Genomic DNA, 19738 nt, shown 5'->3' with positions numbered 1-19738 from the left:
CGGCTTACAATGCATTACCTACCTTAGAAAGGATGGAAGGCTGAGTCAACCTTGAGCCTGGTGAGATTTGAACTTGCAGTAATTGCAGGCAGCTGATGTTAATAACAGTGCTTTAGTCTGCTGCGCCACCAGGGCAATATGAAATATTAATTCCATTCACCCCCTTTTCTGCCTTCGTTGCTTTCCACTCCGCTTCTCCCTTTCCTCTTGGGACTAAGAAATCTAGTTGCCTTTTTTTTTTATGTTTCAAAGCTTTCCCTTTTAATTGATAACCCTTATTTCTTGTGTGTTTCCTTTCCAGATTTCAGCGACAGATGGATTTATCTCTTTCCTTCTCCCTTTTTCTTCCCCTCCCTCCCTCCCTCCCTTTCCCTCCCTACTTTCTGCTCCTCTCTTTCTTACTTTCTTTTTAACAAATTTGATGTGAAGTTCTGAAGCACTTTGAAGAGGACTGTGAGAGGAAGTGGAGGAAGCAGCTGCATCCAGCCAGCAACGTTCCTGACACCAGGGCAGCCCTGCCTTGAACATTTAATCACATCATGCTGTTTTTGAAAGGAGGGTATAGAGGAATCGGACAAAGAAGATTTGTTGTTGAACATTTGGCTTTTGTTTGGCTTTGAGAATATACTCACACACAAATATATTTTCCCTCTTGGAGTTCAGTATTTATCCTGATTGATCTCAAGAGCTAATTCAATTTCATAGACATCTGTCTATGGAACTAGGCACATAAGATGATAGTGGCGTCAAACAGAACTGGGGTGTCCATGCCCTTCAGTTGTTGAACTTCAAGGGCATTTGTTGCTGTTTTGATTTTTTTTCCCCTTAATTTTGGCTGTGAGTTTGCTCCTTTTTGCCTACAGGGGGTGCTGTAAGCCCACCATGCTCCGTCTGGGATTCTGGGTGGCCACCCTGCTCTTTATTTTTGCTCCTGGGATAGTCCACTGTGACTGCTGGCTGATCGAAGGAGACAAAGGCTATGTGTGGCTTGCTATCTGCAGTCAGAATCAACCACCCTACGAAACTATTCCCCAGCATATCAACAGCACTGTGCATGACCTGAGGCTGAATGAGAACAAACTTAAGGTGGTGCTCTACTCCTCTCTGAACCGCTTTGGTAATTTGACAGATCTGAATCTAACAAAAAATGAGATTTCCTACATTGAGGATGGAGCTTTCATGGGCCAGACAAATTTGCAGGTGCTGCAGCTGGGCTACAATAAACTCACCAATCTGACCGAGGGCATGCTGCGTGGCATGGGCCGACTCCAGTTCCTCTTTGTGCAGCACAATCTGATTGAGGTGGTTACCCCCAATGCTTTCATGGAATGCCCTAGCCTCATCAGTATTGACCTATCTTCCAATCGTCTCAGCCGGCTAGATGGAAGCACCTTCACCAGCTTGAACAACCTGATGGTATGTGAGCTAGCGGGGAACCCCTTCAACTGTGACTGCAACCTCTATGGCTTCCTCATGTGGTTGGTAGCCTTCAACAATGTCACAAAAAACTATGATCGCCTACAGTGTGAGACTCCCCGGGAGTTTGCTGGTTATCCGCTTCTGATGCCTCGGCCACACCACAGCCGCAATGCCATCACAATTTTCAAGTCAATGTGTGGAGATGGAACCTTTCCACCCATCTCCAGGATCAGACCTACACAGTTCATAACAGATCCTCAAAGGGATCCAGATGACAATGCTGAAAACTCAGGCATTAGCCCAGGGGATTTCCTCTCCGTTGAACCTCCAGCGTCTTCCACTACTGATTCTTCCTCTAACCCCAGCATAAAGCTCCAGCACGTATCCATCAACTCAGCTGTTTTAGTGGTGACCATTCCATTTCCTTTTAGCAAGATGTATGTTCTGGTTCAGTACAATAACAGCTATATATCTGATGTAATGACTCTAAAAAAAAAGAAGGAATCAGTCACTCTCACCCACTTGAAGGCTCACACAGATTATACATTCTGTGTTGCTTCAATCCGGAACTCCAAACGTTATAACCACACTTGCCTTTCATTTGCCACAAGGAGTAAAGGGAGGGAAGAGCCAATACCCAGTACATCCACCACTACCCACTATATCATGACCATATTAGGCTGCCTTTTTGGGATGGTTATTATTCTTGGCATTGTCTATTATTGCTTGAGGAAGCGTAGGATGCAAGAGGAAAAACAAAAATCTCTCAATGTCAAGAAAACTATTTTGGAGATGCGCTATGGTTCAGATATTGATACCAGTTCAATTGTACATCCATCACAGAAATTGGGGGAACCACCAGTCATTCCTGTCTCACGGATGTCCTCTCTTCCATCCATGATTGGAGAGAAGTTGCCTTCATCCAAATCTATGGAAACTGGCATGGAAACTCCCAAGGTCACCACAAAAGGCAATTACATTGAGGTTAGGACCGGTGGTGGGGATGGGCTGGACAGGTCACAGCGGGATGATGATCTGCATGAACTGGATAATGGCCAAGGTTCAGCAGCTGAAATCTCAACAATTGCCAAGGAAGTAGACAAAGTGAATCAGATAATCAACAATTGCATTGATGCCCTGAAGCTGGACTCGGCTTCCTTTTTGGGAGGAGGGGGTGGTATTGATTCTGACATGGCTTTTGAATGCCAGTCCATACCAACCAGTTCTTCTGCTGGGTTGGAGCGACCAAGTTTTCTCTCTCCACCATATAAGGAGAGTTCCCACCATCCCCTGCAGCGCCAGCTTAGTGCAGATGCTGCTGTGACAAGGAAAACTTGCAGTGTCTCATCCAGTGGCTCCATCAAAAGTGCTAAGGTTTTCAGTCTTGATGTACCTGATCATCCTCCATTGAGCAAAGCAGATTCCAAGTACATCGAGAAAGGAAGTCCACTCAACAGTCCTTTGGATCGTCTTCCCCTTGTGTCCCCAGGTGCCATCCACCACTTAGAAGTGAAACCTTCCTACCACTGCAGTGAACACCGGCATTCCTTTCCAGCCCTCTACTATGAAGAGAGTGGTGACACTTTAAGCCAACGGGTGTCCTTTCTTAAGCCGCTCTCCCGTTCCAAGCGGGACTCTACATATTCTCAGCTCTCACCTAGACACTACTTCTCTGGCTATTCCTCCAGCCCAGAGTACTCTTCCGAGAGCACCCATAAGATCTGGGAGCGTTTCCGACCTTACAAAAAGCACCACCGGGAGGAAGTCTATATGGCAGCTGGTCATGCCCTGAGAAAGAAAGTCCAGTTTGCCAAGGATGAAGATCTGCATGATATCTTGGATTATTGGAAAGGTGTATCTGCTCAACAAAAGTTGTGACTCCCTCGTTAAAAGGAAGATAAATCGACCGTTCAAACAAATTAACCCTCCCTCACCTGACTGTGGAAAAAAAAAAACCTGACAAAAGAAACTGAAACCATTTCTTAAAGTTTACAAAAAAACAAAAACAAAAAAACAACAGGAAAAAAAAAACCCAAGTGAAATGAAGTGTCTCTGTTGTGTTACAGGGACCACTGTTACTCCTTCAGATGGTGGGGAGGAGAGTTTTCCTTTTATTCTATGGTGAAGAGAAGGGGAAGACTGTGAGAGGAGCTACTGGACTTGTAGGTAGCAGAGGCAGGAGGGGAGGGATGCTTACCAGGCCTAGACTAAGACACTAACCATCACTTTTTGGTTACTTTTATTTTGTTCCAAAAAAGGAAGTGGTTTTACTCATTCCCTGATAAAAGTGAAGGGGAGAGTGATCCCTCTGCTTCTATGTCCTTCCCTTTCTTTCCTGTGCTTGCCAGGATTCTTTCAAACAATGCTCTAGTGCATGGGAGATAGTTTTCTGTGAGAGGTTCACATAAAGCTGGAGTAGCATTTCAGTCACCTAATTTTGTGTTTGGGGGGCATTTGTGTAGCAAATGTGCATTCAGCCCTCTCCTGTGAGTAGGCATGCTTGACCTCTGGGAAAGGTCTACATACTCTCAACGTGGATAGGCTACTGAAATATTACCTCAGCTGCATTAGCACTGATCATGGAATAGGTTGAATCCAGACTTAGTCATGATGGAGCAGACCAAGTGCATATATCTGAGGCATGACTATATTGGGATTCAAGTCACTGATGCTTGTGCACTTATGGCAACATTTAAAACATCCCAAAGTCAAGTCAAAGATGTAACACACATTAAGGTTTCACTCAGGATCTTCTGTGCTCTCTATTCCGTCAATCTTTGTTGAGATTTGTGCATGCAAAAGCAAGAACAACATCTAAAGCTTTCTTTGCCTATCCTCACATGCTCAGGATTGTCAATTTCTGTAGGCTGATGCAGGATATAATTTTTCCTTCATTGGGGAAAGAATTATGAGATGAAGCAGATATATTACAGAATCTCTGTATTTTCTATGCCCTTCATTGTTTGTCAGGAAGGGAGAGAACATTAGTTCTCAAGGAGTATCCCCACATTTCAGTAGAATTTCAGTTGTCTTCCAAGAAAAGTGAATTATACAGTCTGGCCCTGGCCAAGAGGGGATGCCAAAATAAGAGCTTGAGAGGAGAGCAGTAGCTGCAATCTCTCTTAAGATCTCAAGGAGTTCTAACTCCAAACAAACCTCAGCATATGGACTTGGGGAATAGCACACAACTCCTTCCCAGGATATACTGTGCTCCCTTACAGGGCTGACTCCATCTTGGCTCTTTCCCTGAAAATAACTGGCTGTGATCCATGACATTCCATGACAAAAAAACATTACACCTCAATGCTAGAATTGGACCTATGTGGGTAACAAGATTGAAAAAATAGAATGCTGCAGAGGCTGGGAGGATACAGCTTGGGATGATCTTGCAACCGAAAAATGAAGGATTGCCCTGGGAAAAAGAAAAAAGAGTGGAATTCTTCAAGAAAACATTCAGTGGTTAAGCTAGACAAGGTAATGCATAGTGGATTAACAGACTTGCCAACAAAGCATCCAGATAGCATATGGATGGGATGAAGGCATAGATAGATACCAGTTGATTGCATTGGTTGGCAGTCCAGGTTTGCCCATTTTCCTATCATCTTGCTGACATCATTTCTTTTCCATGACTTGGGTTTGTTTTTGTTTTGTTTTTTTGCAGCTGCTGTATTCAAGTTCTGACCACTATATTTCCTTATATTCTTGGGAGAACATACAGCAAAAAATGGTTCAGAGCCAGTGATGAAGGGATGAGTTGAGTTATTCAGTTGTTCTCATGAGAACTTCAGTCACCATAGTTAAGATTGATTAGTTAAAGAGTTGGCACAGATAAGTAAATGTGGATGTGGATGTATACATACGTTCTGACACATTCATGTTCATATATATAGAGAACCATTCTGTGGTGCTCTGCTTTATTATAAAGATTGAAATTATTAAGTATTTTACTAGGAATAGATCGGAGTAAAATCTGGTTTAGATAAGGTGCACTTGGTTCCCAATGAATTCATGGGGACTTAAATCATGGCTAACTTATCCCATTGATTTCTATGGTATCAAAATGATCTTTTCTTGTATGAAGAGAAAAGAGGCTCCATGTTTCTAAATGTTTCTATAGCCTTTTATCTCTGATTTGATAAAACTTTACCATGACAATGGATATGGCATATCCTTTTTCCACTGCTCACACCTCTGCCTTGCAACAAGAATTCATAGGTGCAACAAAAATGCATCACTAGTAGATTAACTTTCTCCCCTGGTGCTGGCTTATCTCAGAACACATCAACAAAGCACAAGCTGCTGCAGCCACGGAATACATTAGCTATTTGTTTTCAATGATTAACCCCACTGGGCAAGGACTTTCACAGGAGAAAACTCTTCTCGAAGTATTTATGTTGGTAATATTGCCCTCTGAGAAGAGCCAGGGAAATTCTAGACTCCAAGACTCCAAATTGATCCACTTCCTTTTCATTGCAAGAAAAGAAATATGCTTCCCTACATTGCACACTCAAATTGAGGATAGATGGGTGCCTTGCAGCCAGAACTAGCCTGTCTTTATCTTGCAAGATTTCCTCTCCCCAATTGTTCCCTGCAGAAAAATAATAGAAATAATATGTGATGCTGGGTGACGTGGAGAAGTAAACCAAAAAGGTAACAGTGTAGTGTACATGGGAAAGGGGATTCACATCCTTTCTTGGGGAAAGTTCCTTCCTGAAAACAGTCAAGAAGTTGAAGAGCCATTATATCTGGGTGGTCGGGGGCAGATACCTTTCCTTCATCCTAGCCTCACTTCTGGTAGACACTGTGCTTCAGCAACCATAGGGGAGTACCCTTCTCTTTACCCAAACAGTGAAGACAGAAAAATCAGTTCAAAAATGGAAATGCCAGCCTTTTGTTGGTTTATATTAAATCTCAGGGATTCATTTATAATGAAACCAAGAGAGGACTGTGATCCCAGAAAGGAATTCTTGTGATATTTTGTGAGGAATCCAATGAAGGACCCTGAGAAACACATTTTGTGAAGTGAAAGTAGATAATAGTGATGGATTCCAAAAAAACAAATCCTAGGAGCTGAGGCTTATATTGGATCCAGCTGTCCTTTCTGTCAGTAAGATGAACCCTAAAAGTAAATCCTTTGTAATATTCTAGGATAAATGTCTGGAATATATATTTTTGAGTCTATCTGGGATCCCACACATGAATACTTGTGAAATACTTGGGAAATACTAAAAACATGGGCTGTAAGAGAAACTTGTTGAATCCTAAATAAAAAGAGTATGTTAGGATTCGTTGAAAATTCAGGAGGCATGCATTTGGAAGGATACTAACATCCATCCTGGTCTCAGTGAATTTTAATAAGAAATTGGTGACATTTTTCACAGCCGTTTTGCATGCCAGCATGTTCCTGTATTGTGTGCTGTTTGGTCACACACTGATCACAGACTAGGGGATTCTTTTCAGTATGTTGGATGGGTTGGCTGTAGGTAAGCACACTAGGGCTGTAGGACATCACATGGTCCCATCCTAAAGTAAGTGGAATATCTTCCCTGCGGCTGCATATTTCTTCCATGCTTGCCTGATCCTAGATAGACATAAGAGCAGGACCAAGCACAGTTTACGATTCCCAAAAAGCATTGGAGGGAATAGAAGATAGGGAAGTGGAAGTAGTAGGGTTGTCCAGAAGGAGATTTTTAGAATATTTCAGCTGTGGCAAAGGATGTGTGATGGACTTTTGGGGTTGCTGAGGAACACGGACTCATGTAGAGTTAGAATATGAGTCCTGGGTCATCACAGTGCCACAGGATTGTCCAAATCTATCTTAGAATGCAAGTCGCTATTCATATTTGAGTGGGATGAGAAAATATTCCTGGGATTCTTCCCCCCCCCCAAATGAATGACAGCTTTTACTGTAGAAACGGAACAACCAAAAATTCTTTCATTTCCTCTATTAAAAGGCATATAAATGCCATCCCAGATAGATTTTTGCAATCCTTAGGCAGTAAGAGAATTTGCCTTTTGACTCGGAATCAGGGTAAAGAATGGTGATTGTGGATTCATGGTACAAACAAACCCTCTTCCATTTATACTGCTTCACTCCAGCCTCTGTCTGTCATCCTAAAATCCTTACTGTGGCATAACAATATATGTAAGAGATCGGGATTTCTTTTTTACTGATTTCAGCTTTGCTGATACCCCTCCGAAAAGGAATAGAAATTGAGATTCGGAAAAAAATGGTATTGGGACCATAGCCCAGCATCTTCCAGAAGATGGACATTCATAGGGCACAAGCGATCCATACCCTTTTTATGCCCTACAATGAAAGCCTTAGTCTGTGGGTAAAGTTTGCACAAGTTGGGACTGTTTCAGCAGGGGATAGGAGTAGAAAGGGGAGATAACGGGGAAATAATATTTTCCCTTTGGTTTTGTATCCACCCCTTTCCTGCCACTATTTTCAGACTTGGAGTAATTACAAAGTATACCCACAGTTGGAGAAGAGGAGATTTAAGCATTATATCTGCATGATGATTTTATTGTATTTTTCTGAGCAAAAACATCTTTTGTGTATGTGCTGGTCTGTCAAGACTAAACCTAATCATGCTCCTTTGCTCTTTCCTTTTACCTCACCCCTAACTTCCTCATATTCCCCTGACCACCATTGTGATTTGAAAACTTTGGGAGGGAGTGGACTCCAAAGAGAACCCAAACCTGGTGCCATTACAAAAAACAGCACCTCCCAGTGTAACTCACCTGCCTTTGCAAAACTCTGAGTTGGTTTCCGCTTGGTTAATTTTCAGAGGCATGGCCCCAATCCATTAATTCATGCTCATCCTGTAACAATTAATTCTCATAAGCCTTTAGAAATGCTTGTATAGCAAGGGCTTTTGGGTGAAGAATGCTCCTGGGTTTTGGTCAAACATTAGTTCACTAGTTGGCTCTTCTGATGCAGAGGCAGATTTGCTGTCCAGGAATAGATTAAAAACTCAAACTTTAAGGGTGTCTTGCAAATGAAAAGGCTTCTTTAAGGGCACCTTGGGAATTTGAAGCAATTTGTTTACATAGAAAGTCTCCCCTTGGACACAGTAGATTACACTGCCTGTTCTTTTTGCATATGATTAAATAACTGCTATAGTGTACATGACCTTCTTGATAGGCCCTTTATAGTGGAGACATGCACTAAATGAACACACCCACACATACACACCCCATTTAGACACACACACACCCCATTTAGTTTCCCACTAGTATAGTTTTTCCTTACAAGTCCCAAAATGTCTCTGAGGAGAGAATTTCTCCTAGAGGAAACTAGAGAGGAAACTTGATATTTCTTCTGGAGAGCTTCCAACTTGCTTTTGTTGTCCATAATGTAACTGTTATGGAGCAATAGACATTTTGTTTATCCTGATAAAAAAAAGAGGGAAAGCCAGAGTTGGATTCTGCTCTCTTTGCTAGGACCTCTTACATCATTGGAACGGAAGCGTCAAAGACGGAATTTTGGAAGTGTGTTTCACGGAACAGATTCTGGATGCAGTCTGTCTTCCTGTGATCAATTTGGAGAAGAATAAGGGAACAACAAAGAAGTGGTCTTTCCATACTGAATCTTGGCATGCAAAAAGGACACTACTGAAGTTTTGATCCAATTGGAAGACACTAGATCCTAACTCTTGTAAATACTGCAGTGCTCTCCCAGCTTCATTTGCCAGATAATTCTTCTTGAGAGATGGGTGTGAAATATTCATTAATAACAATTGAAAATTTATGTAAAGGAATGTTGGCTGAGGCAGCACTGATGTGCTTGCAAAATCTTTACTGGAAGTTCTCAAAGACAGCAGCATGGAGCAGATAGGAGGTCATGAGAAAGGGGGCCTCCACAAAAAGAGAGAGAACATGGTGGGAGAGAAGGAGATTGGTTGGAGTAATGAACACAACAGGAATAGAAAAGAAGCAAAGGCTAAGAAACATAGAAAGGGGTTTTGGAAACAAGACTAAGTCTAGATAAAGAGAAATATGTCTTTAACCAATAAGAGGAGCAGACTAGAGATGAAGCTGCTTCACATTCTTCACTGTTCAAATCTGGGTTAATCCCACTGCTTTCCAGAACTGGAATAAAACTTTCATATATCACGATATATTTAGCCACATAATTTTGGGTCCCTGTCACGAACCCATAATTTATCAAGACTGAGTTCAGATACAGAAAGTGATATAATGATACAAAACAAAATTCATGTATGTTTTTTCTAAAATTAAGGCAGAGTTACCATCCAATATACAAGTTGACTGGTGGACTGGAATTCTTTTATTATGACAATGTCTGTGGACTCCTTGGTGCTTTTTGTACTTGGTATTTTCTTGGAAGCATTTCATAACTCAACCATGTAACATTATCAGTGTGAGAGAAGGTGGAGTTTCTTCCCTTTGTATCTACAGCAGCTTGCCTTTCCAGTGTTGGTGACAATGTGGTTTTCTCCTTGGTATTCTTAGAACCTAGTGGTGATGTTACTTAGTTGAGTGATGAATCATCTGCAAGAAAAAGAGCCAAGTTTAGAGAACACCTAGGGTGTACAGTTTGAGGATTTTCAAGTGTCCCTAAAAAGAAAAATAACAGATATTCGCCACTATTGCAAAGAAAAATATCAGTTGTCTCATCTCCTAGTTATGTAGATGTTCAACCCTAAGCTACATATATTCCTTTCTATTGAAAATGTCTTAGAATCACTTCTAAGTGATTAGAATCACTTCTAAGTGATTAGAGTCACTTCTCTGTTTCCCTCTATTTCACCATTTTTTACTCTACTTTCTCTGCTACTGGGCCAGTAACAAACACAGCAGAATTTAAAGAGTTTTGCCTGAACTTGTGAGCACAAAGTAGTACACACTGTTATACCAATAGAGAAAGCTGGATATAAATAAACTTCAGTCCCTAAGAAGCCAGAATAAATCCCTGTCTATTTCTGACTGGAAAATATAAAAAAAAATCTTAGGAAGATTAAGCAGAAATGGTGGTGATTAGATTTTGATCCTGAAGAAGTATAATAAAATTAAATAAATAAAAAAATTAATGTCCCAAGAGCAGTAGTTGCAAAGAACCTCAATGATGCCGCTTAACTGACTAGTTCAAATTCTTTCATGATTCCCTTAGATCAGGGGTGTCAAACTCGCGTCGTCACATCACATATCGTGACTTTTTCCCCCTTTGCTAAACCGGGCGTGGGCATGGCCAGCACATGAAGCATTCGGCACGCAGGCCAAAAATTTGACACCCCTAGCTTAGATACTCAGAAATTCTCACATCCTATATATAAAAAAATATGTATCATATTTTTTGCATCATTTCTACAAGCTGATTTTAGGAATTCAAATAAAAGCCCACCAGCCCATGCTGTCCTCAAAGGCTGTCCCTAAACCACCTGCCCACTCTCCAAATTTCATCTTTACCACCGCTTACTTTCAAGTGTGGTGGATAACAAGAGAAAAGAGACTTTGCATCCCAATACATTATTAATCCACTTATCAAGGTAATAGAGGGAACAGTAAACCCTCTTCCCCCCTTACAAAGCACTGTTGCTCTTGGTACTATTGAAAGGTGAGCCAAGGAAATGCAGGGATGTGTGAAATGATGGGGAATTATGGGGTGAACATTTGGTGACTACAGAGATTAGTGAAATAGGCAGAAGAAACCAGGGAATCTTCACTGGCTTTATGTTAGCCTGAGACAGACCAAAAGTTCAGTGATAGTGATTTTCACCTCTTCTTTGATACGTCCTAATGATTAATTTCTGAGATCAAATTCAGAATAATAATAAATAAAGAGAAGAGATGAAAGAATAGAAGAAAGTATGGTTATGATGTGGTAAGAATAAAAATATTGAAGTGGGGGAGAGAAAAATTTATCTGAAAAAATAATCAGAATAGATTTTAAGTTAGCAGTGAAAAGAAATATTTTGATGAGAGCTCCACTGGAAGATTAGCACAGATAGTATACTAAACTGCTGAAAGAGACATCTGGATGAAGAAGCAGATACTGTATGAGTAGGAGTGAGAGCAAGTTGGAGGGTTCTTGAATCACTGGCCAATTGTGGGCACTCCTCTTAAATATAGGCTTATATATATGTTAGATGGAAAAAGCATAACATGATGCAGTACATTATTCAGACAATATGGCAAGAGGAACTTTCCCTGAGTTAATCACCACTACTTGAGAAGAAGCAGCCACAGAAGAAAGAAAATCAAGAACTGATACATCTGTTCCAGTTTCCTTGGCCTAAGATGCAAAGGAGTAGCAAAGATAGTGTATAGTAAACTCATCTTTCCATGTGGAAAGTCCCATGTTTATATGGAGGCCACAATCCATTGATCAACAGCCATGACGCTGCACATAACTAGAAGTGCAATCCTTCCAGGGTCAGGGACAACAGCCTCCCTAGAGTCACAGTGTATGAACTACAACATTGGGAAGTTGTTCTTTAATGAATTTCACTGTGAAGTATTTTGTACTGAACTTTATTTTTTTTCCTTTTGTGGGGGACTATTTCCAGAGTTTGAGGAAAAATTCACCCCCACTATGCTCTTAAAATCTTTGCTTTTAGGTACTTTGTGATGTTTTATTCCATGAAACAGATCTTAACTATCTTGAAGTATCTTCATGAATAGTCCTTTCTATTGCAAACCGGGAGAAAACTCTGCATCTATCTGTTGTATCTGATTCACAATGAAGATTTAACTTTACAAGCTCCAGGGCAGTAACCTTATCTTGAAAAGAGACTGCAAATGGGATGTTTGTCCTTCTCAAATACAAATACACATTCTTGTTTCATCATCTGGGTGGATGAACTTCCTTAGATCAGTGTTTCTCAACCCTGACAACTTTTAAGATGTGTGGATTTCAATTCTCAGAATTCACCAGCCAGCATGTTGGCTGTGGGAATTCTGGGAGTTGAGGTTCACAGATCTTAAAAGTTGCCAAGGTGAAGAAACACTGTCATAGATATGGAGGACAACACATTGGGACAGTCTATGATGCCACAATATGTGGGAAAGGAGACAATTATAAAAGGGGTAGAATCTCAGCTTTGCCCTGCCACCCACAAGCACAGAATTGGGGTACAAGAGCGGGGGTAACCCCTCCCCCAGTTTCTTTCTTGAGTCCCTCTTCTGCTCCCCTTGAATGTAATACACAATTCGAGGCAGCTGCCGGTTTGGGTCCTCACCAGCCACTTGGGTTTCCTCCTCCTGTTACAATCCTGTGAACCTTGGTTGTGTATGGGGATTTATTTTTGAAATTTGACTTTATTTTAGGTTGAATTTTGATTTGATATATATTTTTTTTGTTTCTCAACACTCCATATTTTAAACTGAATGGCACGACTTTTTTTTTCCCTTGAATCGGAGATTCCTGTATGGAGAAAATCGATTTCTATATTTGCAATAAATTTCTTATTTAAAAAAAAAAAAGATAAATGATTAAGAGTGTGGATGCTTGATTTTTGTTGCTCTCCATCTTGTCAAAAAAAGAATTTGTAGCCGAGTACAATTTTTGTAGAATAACTTGTGAGAGATTAAAGACTGGCAAAAAGGAAGTATAATTAAAGCATAAAATTTACGATTGTAAGATGTAAAAATAGCCATCGTTAAAAGAGAGGATTAGATTTATGGAGAAAAAGGTTGCCAATGGCTTCACAGCAAGATTAAGTGCTTAACATAAGGAGGTAAAAGGGAGACACATGGTTGTATTATTGTGGGTACTTAGCATCTGTTGAAAAATCTCATGTCAGCCACCTTGCTTCTTTACACTGCACTATATTTATTTTATTTAAAATATTTACATAGCTGCACACCTTATAACTCTGGGTGGCTCCCAATATGGGAGAGGAGAATGCTTACTATACTTTGGCTATACTTTAAATCTTAAGACACAGAGACTTACAATTAAGCTCACAGAAACCAATGAATGTAAAGCACACCTATGTTGCGCTCTTTTGGATAAAAAGATCTTAAAAGAGGTTAACTTTGTATGTGGAGAGACCAGAGAAGAACCAACTGGATTGAATCTATATTCATAGATTCTTGCTGTCCACAGAAAGGCTGTTATGACAAAAATAGATGTCATTGTTCAGCCAACATTGTCCAAATATTCTGGAACCTGAACTAATATCAGCCTTAGCCTGCACAGACAAAAATATAAGAACTGTGAGTCCTTCAGGAACAACTGAAGGATCACTCATCCCTGCAGCACATTGTAATATTCTTTTTTCAAATATGAGAGGGTGTCATATAGAAAAAGAATACTTTTTAATCAGTGTGTCCATGTCATCTATTTGAAGAGTTGGATTCAAAGGCAAATAACTATACTAGAAAGGGAGAAAGCAGCACTAGCTTTTAAGTTACTCCTGATCTCTCAGGACCTGGGCAGCCAATAGAAGGCACGACACTGGTTATCCAGTCACAATCTTTGCCACGGATTGATGTGATGCATGGAAATTATAATAATTCTTCCTAAGAACATGCAAATCTGTGATTTCTTTAGTTCTCATTTTTGCTGATTTGTTTAGTCTCTGTTGCCCATTTTGTAAGAGGCTGTCCTACTTTTCTGCTACTCCAGAACAGGATTAAATCTCATAAATAAATATAAATTATACCAGGTTGGATAGCAGTTAAACACCAGGGGATATTTCCTGAATTAGAAGCAGTGTGACAATTAATGAGGGGAATGTTAAGCTATCCTTAATGAAGATTTCTTAAACGAAGACTGGACAGCCATCTGCTGGGGAGTTCTCTCTTGATTTCTTCAGTAATGACCTATAAGATTTCTTCCAATGCTAACAACATTCAGAATTACCAAGTTTAGTTTGAAACACAGCTCAAAAAGATGCCATCTTCTACCTACAATGTGTTGCTAAGGAACACCCCTCAAATTTATGAAAAAGCAATAAACCATCTAGGAGCTCATAGAATATACCCTGCCCTTCCCAATAGCGAATGTTACTGCCAGCACAATTTCTACTTTTTATGGTTTACTGTCCCTTGACACGAAACAAAGGCTTTCTTTAAAAAAAAATGTTTATCATATAAACCTTGTTTGCCAATATAATACAGAGACAGCATACCAACATGAGCTTCCCTGCCTTCTCTCTTTGGAGAATAGTTGGCAGGTCCTATGATCACAAGCCTTCAAAATATGGTACGGGCGAGTTTCATTTAGCGCCTCAGTGTTAAGTGTTGCATTGATTCAGGTGGCTCAGTTCTCAGTTTTCAATGTAAAACAGGCTTCTGTTTTGGAGATAATCTCATCACGTCTGAAGTATCTTTTTGTTCCACAGTACATGACTGGCTTTGTATATTGCAGAAAGAAGCAGGAAGAAAAAGGATGCCTGAGTGACTTGGCAATCTGTTTTCATTCTTTGATTATAATGTCTAGTGATTAGCACATTTCCATTTGGGGAGAAATGTGAACACTAATAACTGAGTCAATCATTTCTGCAATACCCAACCTGCGCAAGTGGCTGGATCCCAACTTGATGCCCATAGAGTCCTATGTGCCTGAAAATACTTCCCTTGTTGCCCAGCCCAATACTCTAATAACCGATCCCCAAAATGGTTTCATTTTTAACTTTTCTTCTATTTTTTTAAATGGGAATCTAGCGTGCTAAAGCAAAGCGCTAACCTTAAGCATGATTTGTATTTTCAAGAACATTGCTAGACCTTGTCTACTGTATACCCTGGAGGTATTTTTTAGAAGAAGAAAAAAGATACATTGAACCCCAGATTTACCTTCTTTTCAAAAGCTGCTTTTATGGATAATTAGAAGAGACAGACAGTATTTTAAAGCAGTTATTGAAAACACAATGTTCCTAGCAGCAGGATATTCATTTACCCTAAAATTGCCAAAAAGGTCATAATAGTTTAGTGATATCAGGCAAGAAAGTATAACAACACGACCCTCATGTCTCCTCAAACATGCTCTAGCTGTGGGCTGCCTAGGATCATTGTGCAGTTGGTCCTCAAGTTACAACCATCATGGAGCATGCCCATCATTCTTGTAACTCATGACAGTTGTAAAGTGGGTTGGTCATACGACGGACCAAATTTAACAATCTTTCTTGTGGTAGTTGTTAAGCAAATCATCGCAGTCATTAGATGAATTCACAGTCCTTAAGCAAACTATGTAGTTTTGCCCAAAACTAGAAGTAAATTGCAGTTTTCAACAAAACTGTTGTAAAATGCAGTCAAATGACTCTGGTACACTGCAAACAGCTGTAAATGCAACCCAATTGCCAAGAGATTGAAGTATGATCATGTGACTGGGGAGAGTGAACCATCAGAATTTTGAATCCAGGTTGTAGGTATCTCCCAGGTAGGCAGAGCTTGTAAAGTTACTAAGCGTCCAGTCGTAAGTTGAGGACTATCTGTATAAGTTGTATAAAGTGAAATATGCATTCAATATAAGCCATACAAGTTCCATAATAATATAACATATGCATATTGGCAATTTGTGGGGGACACCAATACCTATCGTACTAAGCCAGAGAGGTTTGCTGACCCTAGGCTGAAAGAGTTATTAGGTAGAGGTATTACCATCTATGACATTCAAATACCTATTTTGGGTCCCAGTGTTAACAATATTCCAGCAGGAGACTTTGTGCCTTCCCATTTTGAGTAAAGTTGCCTTTCCCATTATTAAATAGTTTAAACTTATAGAATGATCCTTCCAGAGCCTCTGTAGTTTTTTAGAAACACAAGATTCTCCAGAGACCTACAGAATATTCTTTCCTTTCAGGAAACATTGCAGAACACAGTAAGAAGTAAGAAATTAGAAGCCGAAGAATTTAAACATGTGTAATAAGAAAAAGAAATGACCAACATCATTTACTGTGCCTTTACATACCTTTGTAATCTGGGATATCATTCTTGCTTCCACCACAACCATATACCCTGTTATCCAATGACTTTTATTCATTAAATTTCTTGTTGTTGTTTTTTTTATCAGAATCTCACCGATCCTATTCCACCATGGTTTATTTCCTCTTCACCTTCTCAATCCATTTACTCTTCTGTCATATTTTTGTTTTGCAATTTGATCTTCATTCATTCCCACTGTAGCGGCCATGCCATTCAAAGCACTTCTTTCATTCTGGTCTGTTATTTTTGTATTTAATCAGCATTCATTCAGCACCCACTCACTCTTCACTCTATCCCTTCTTGCAATTTCCTTTTTATACCCAATTCTCACTTCATCATCAAGTGAGCAGAATACCCTAATATATCGCCATTTTTGCTTCTTCTTTTTTTTTATTTTAAAGTATTCCTTGCAACAGGCCACACACAATCTATTAGCTTTTCTCAAGAGTGTGCACATTTTAAAATTCCCCTATCAATTTTCCATGTTTAGTTAACATTCTGGAGAGAGACACAAGAAGTTATTTACTTGTTCCAGCTATGTATAATTTGCAGCCATTCATTTTTCTGTCAAGCACAGCTACCTTGGGACTTTGATACCCTAATTTTCAGATCCATATGCCTTGTTGCATCACATAATTTATCTAACATTCGCTACAAATCATTCAGATTCTTAGCCAATAACATGGCATAATCTGCATACAAATATACCAATACAGTCACATCCCTGAGCAATACATTTCTAATGTCACCACAAGCATTCATTATATTTTTATCTACAAGCACATTCCGAGACAACATACATTCCCAACTTACTGCTGCTTACGCTTCAACTGTTTTCTCTTTAATATTCTGTTTAGTCTGAAGCATATTTGACTTCCACTCTTACCACCAAACTTCCATTCCATATTCATGAAAAATGTTACATAATTCAAGCCTATTTCATTCAAACCTATTTAAAAACAACTTTCTCATTTACCTTCACACATTCTTCAGTGTTCTTTTTAAGAACAGAATTGGGTCTTTATCAATGGTGGGATTCAGCCAGTTTGCACCACTTCGGGAGAACCGGTTGTTAACTTTCTGAGCAGTTTGGTGAACTGGTTGTTGGAAGAAATCATTAGGGCAGAGAACCGGTTGTTAAATTATTTGAATCCCACCACTGGTCTATATGCTCTCTGCTCAGCATAAGGTTGCAATATAAGCCTGTCACTTCTCATATCTTTTCAGCCACAGTTTTGCCAAACACCTCCCCTACCAGGCTTAACAATTAATTTCATTGCAGTTTTTGCATTCATTCTTGCTATTTCTCCACTCTTAGAGGGAAACAATAAAAATTCTTCCAATCATTAGGTAGCAACACAGTCATCATACATTTGCTAAGCAAGTTGAATGACCATACCATAAGCAAACACATCTCTATTTGAACATTTTTAATGTAACATCTACATTTACAGCCTTAGTACTTTTCAGGATTATATTTTGTCTTTATACACATTATAATAATCACTACAATTCCATTTTGTAATAACGTTTTCTCATGCATTTTTCTCATCCACAGCTTCTTTTACTTCATCATCCCACCAAGCTTCTTTTTATACTTAATATTAGCATAATTACACACACCACTGTGACACTCTGTACTATAACTCTTTTCTTTCAATTCCAAGTAGCTTTAATATTCTGTTTCTTAAACCCACTTTCTATCCATTCTGTTGGCAAATTAATCTGTCTTCTAAAATTTTTTCATACACAATGTATACATTTCATTTACTGTAATTCTACATTCATTCACTTCTTTTCTTTTCTTCCGTATCCATTTCCCCCAAGATTCACACTTGGCACTACATATTAGAATCTCACATTCTCTTTGCAAACTCCATTAATTCTTTCAGTTTTCCATCACAAACAATTAAATCAATAATATTGTAAGATTTATGTTCATTCTTTTGCAATGTGAATGTGTGAATGTATTTACATTTAAACCACTTATCTGAGACAAATAGGCTTTTGTCTAAGCAGATATTCACCAGCTACCATGTTCATTCATTCATTCATTCATTCTAATGGCCCAATTAGGTTTTCTGTAGTCTCTCATCTTATTCCCAGCCATCTCTTCATATTGTCTAGTAGAAAAATTATTTTCCTCTTAAATCACATTCATTCAGAATATTGCACATTTTTCTCCCAAACTGGTATCTGGTTCTTTTATTATCACCATTCACTGGAACATAATAAGCAACTTATACCAATCTATGTAGTTCTACTTTTATAGACACACGCACACACATACACACGCACACACTTATTTTCTTTCATTTCTTCGTTAATTCATGTTCTTTGACACATATTCTTCTTACATTATAGTCTGTAATTCTCCATAAGCTATTGTTGTCACTAAGTGGATCCATAAATAATGGCCTCTACCACACATCATTATTTTGGTCAATTAAGTCTTTCATATAATGCTTCTTACTAATATAGAGAAAGTATATGCTAGGTTACCAGTCTTCATCCTATTTTGATCATATGCAGCATTCCCGGCTGAGAGCAAAGAGCAATTAGGATGGAACTAAAAATAATAATTATCTAAACATGTCAGCTTTCTTGAAGCTTCAGTTATTGAATCAAGTTCTGTATCAATTACCTCTCTTACTGAGAATAACTGTCCAGACTCCTGATATTTCCTAGTTCTGCCAGAAACTATGAACTATTCAGCTATGAAAAGAAGAGCAGTTGACTTGTGCAGGAAAAACCATGCAATGTGTGTGCTTATATTGCCACTTCAGAATTTGCTTAAACCAGAGAGGTGGCCCCATTCTAAATCCCAATGCTATGATCTTTTAAAGCCTAATTAAATAAAACAAGGCTGGATTTGACGGCCTCAGCCCAAAATTTGATTACAAAGTCTCAGATTTGATCATATGCCCTTGGACCAAACTGCTTGCTGATGAGGCTTAGAATACACTGGTGTCACACCCTGCCTGGAGGAAGAGGTTGAGGCATTTAAAAGGTTGAAAAAACACAAAGTCTCTAACAGGATTGCAGGAAGGCAAATTCTTCAAACAAGCTCTCTTGTGGTATGATTTGGGGAAAAAGAAGCAACTGAGAGGTGACAGACACATCACATATTGTATAGCACAAACCATGCAGGGGATGAAATAGAAAAGTAGAGGGGATTAATTTATTATGAAGCTGGTTTGAGGCTGAGCAACTGCCACCTCAGTTGACTAACCTGGAGCAGCCCTGGAAATCCTAGGATATACCTGCCAGGTACATATCTTAGGAAGTGGAAGGAATAATGAGTTATAACTCAGTGCCCTGAAAATCTCACACTTTTAATGGTACAAGGCAATGACACTAGTGGACTTGTTGCTGGGGCACATGGAATACTCTTCTTTCTTTTGATACATTTTTCTTCCAACAT

The 19738-nt window shown here is 39.4% G+C and overlaps 1 protein-coding gene across 2 annotated transcripts in view; it reads left to right on the top strand.

Annotated features, from left to right (window-relative positions):
* The window catches only part of ELFN2 (extracellular leucine rich repeat and fibronectin type III domain containing 2), a 174963-nt gene extending 162093 nt beyond the window's left edge, over positions 1 to 12870 (top strand). For both annotated transcript variants that reach the window (XM_034403037.3, XM_034403038.3), the window contains one exon: positions 302 to 12870. In XM_034403037.3, the coding sequence (XP_034258928.1) occupies positions 883 to 3297 (2415 nt within the window). In that variant the 5' untranslated portion in view covers positions 302 to 882 and the 3' untranslated portion in view covers positions 3298 to 12870. The remainder of the gene's footprint in view (positions 1 to 301) is intronic.
* The last annotated feature ends 6868 nt before the right edge of the window (positions 12871 to 19738 follow it).

Source organism: Pantherophis guttatus, chromosome 7 (genome assembly GCF_059756535.1).
Source record: "Pantherophis guttatus breed Tessera chromosome 7, ASM5975653v1, whole genome shotgun sequence".
Classification (NCBI taxonomy): Eukaryota; Metazoa; Chordata; class Lepidosauria; order Squamata; family Colubridae; genus Pantherophis; species Pantherophis guttatus.
Note: the sequence above shows the minus strand (reverse complement) of the source record. Positions and strands in the feature narration are given on the sequence as shown.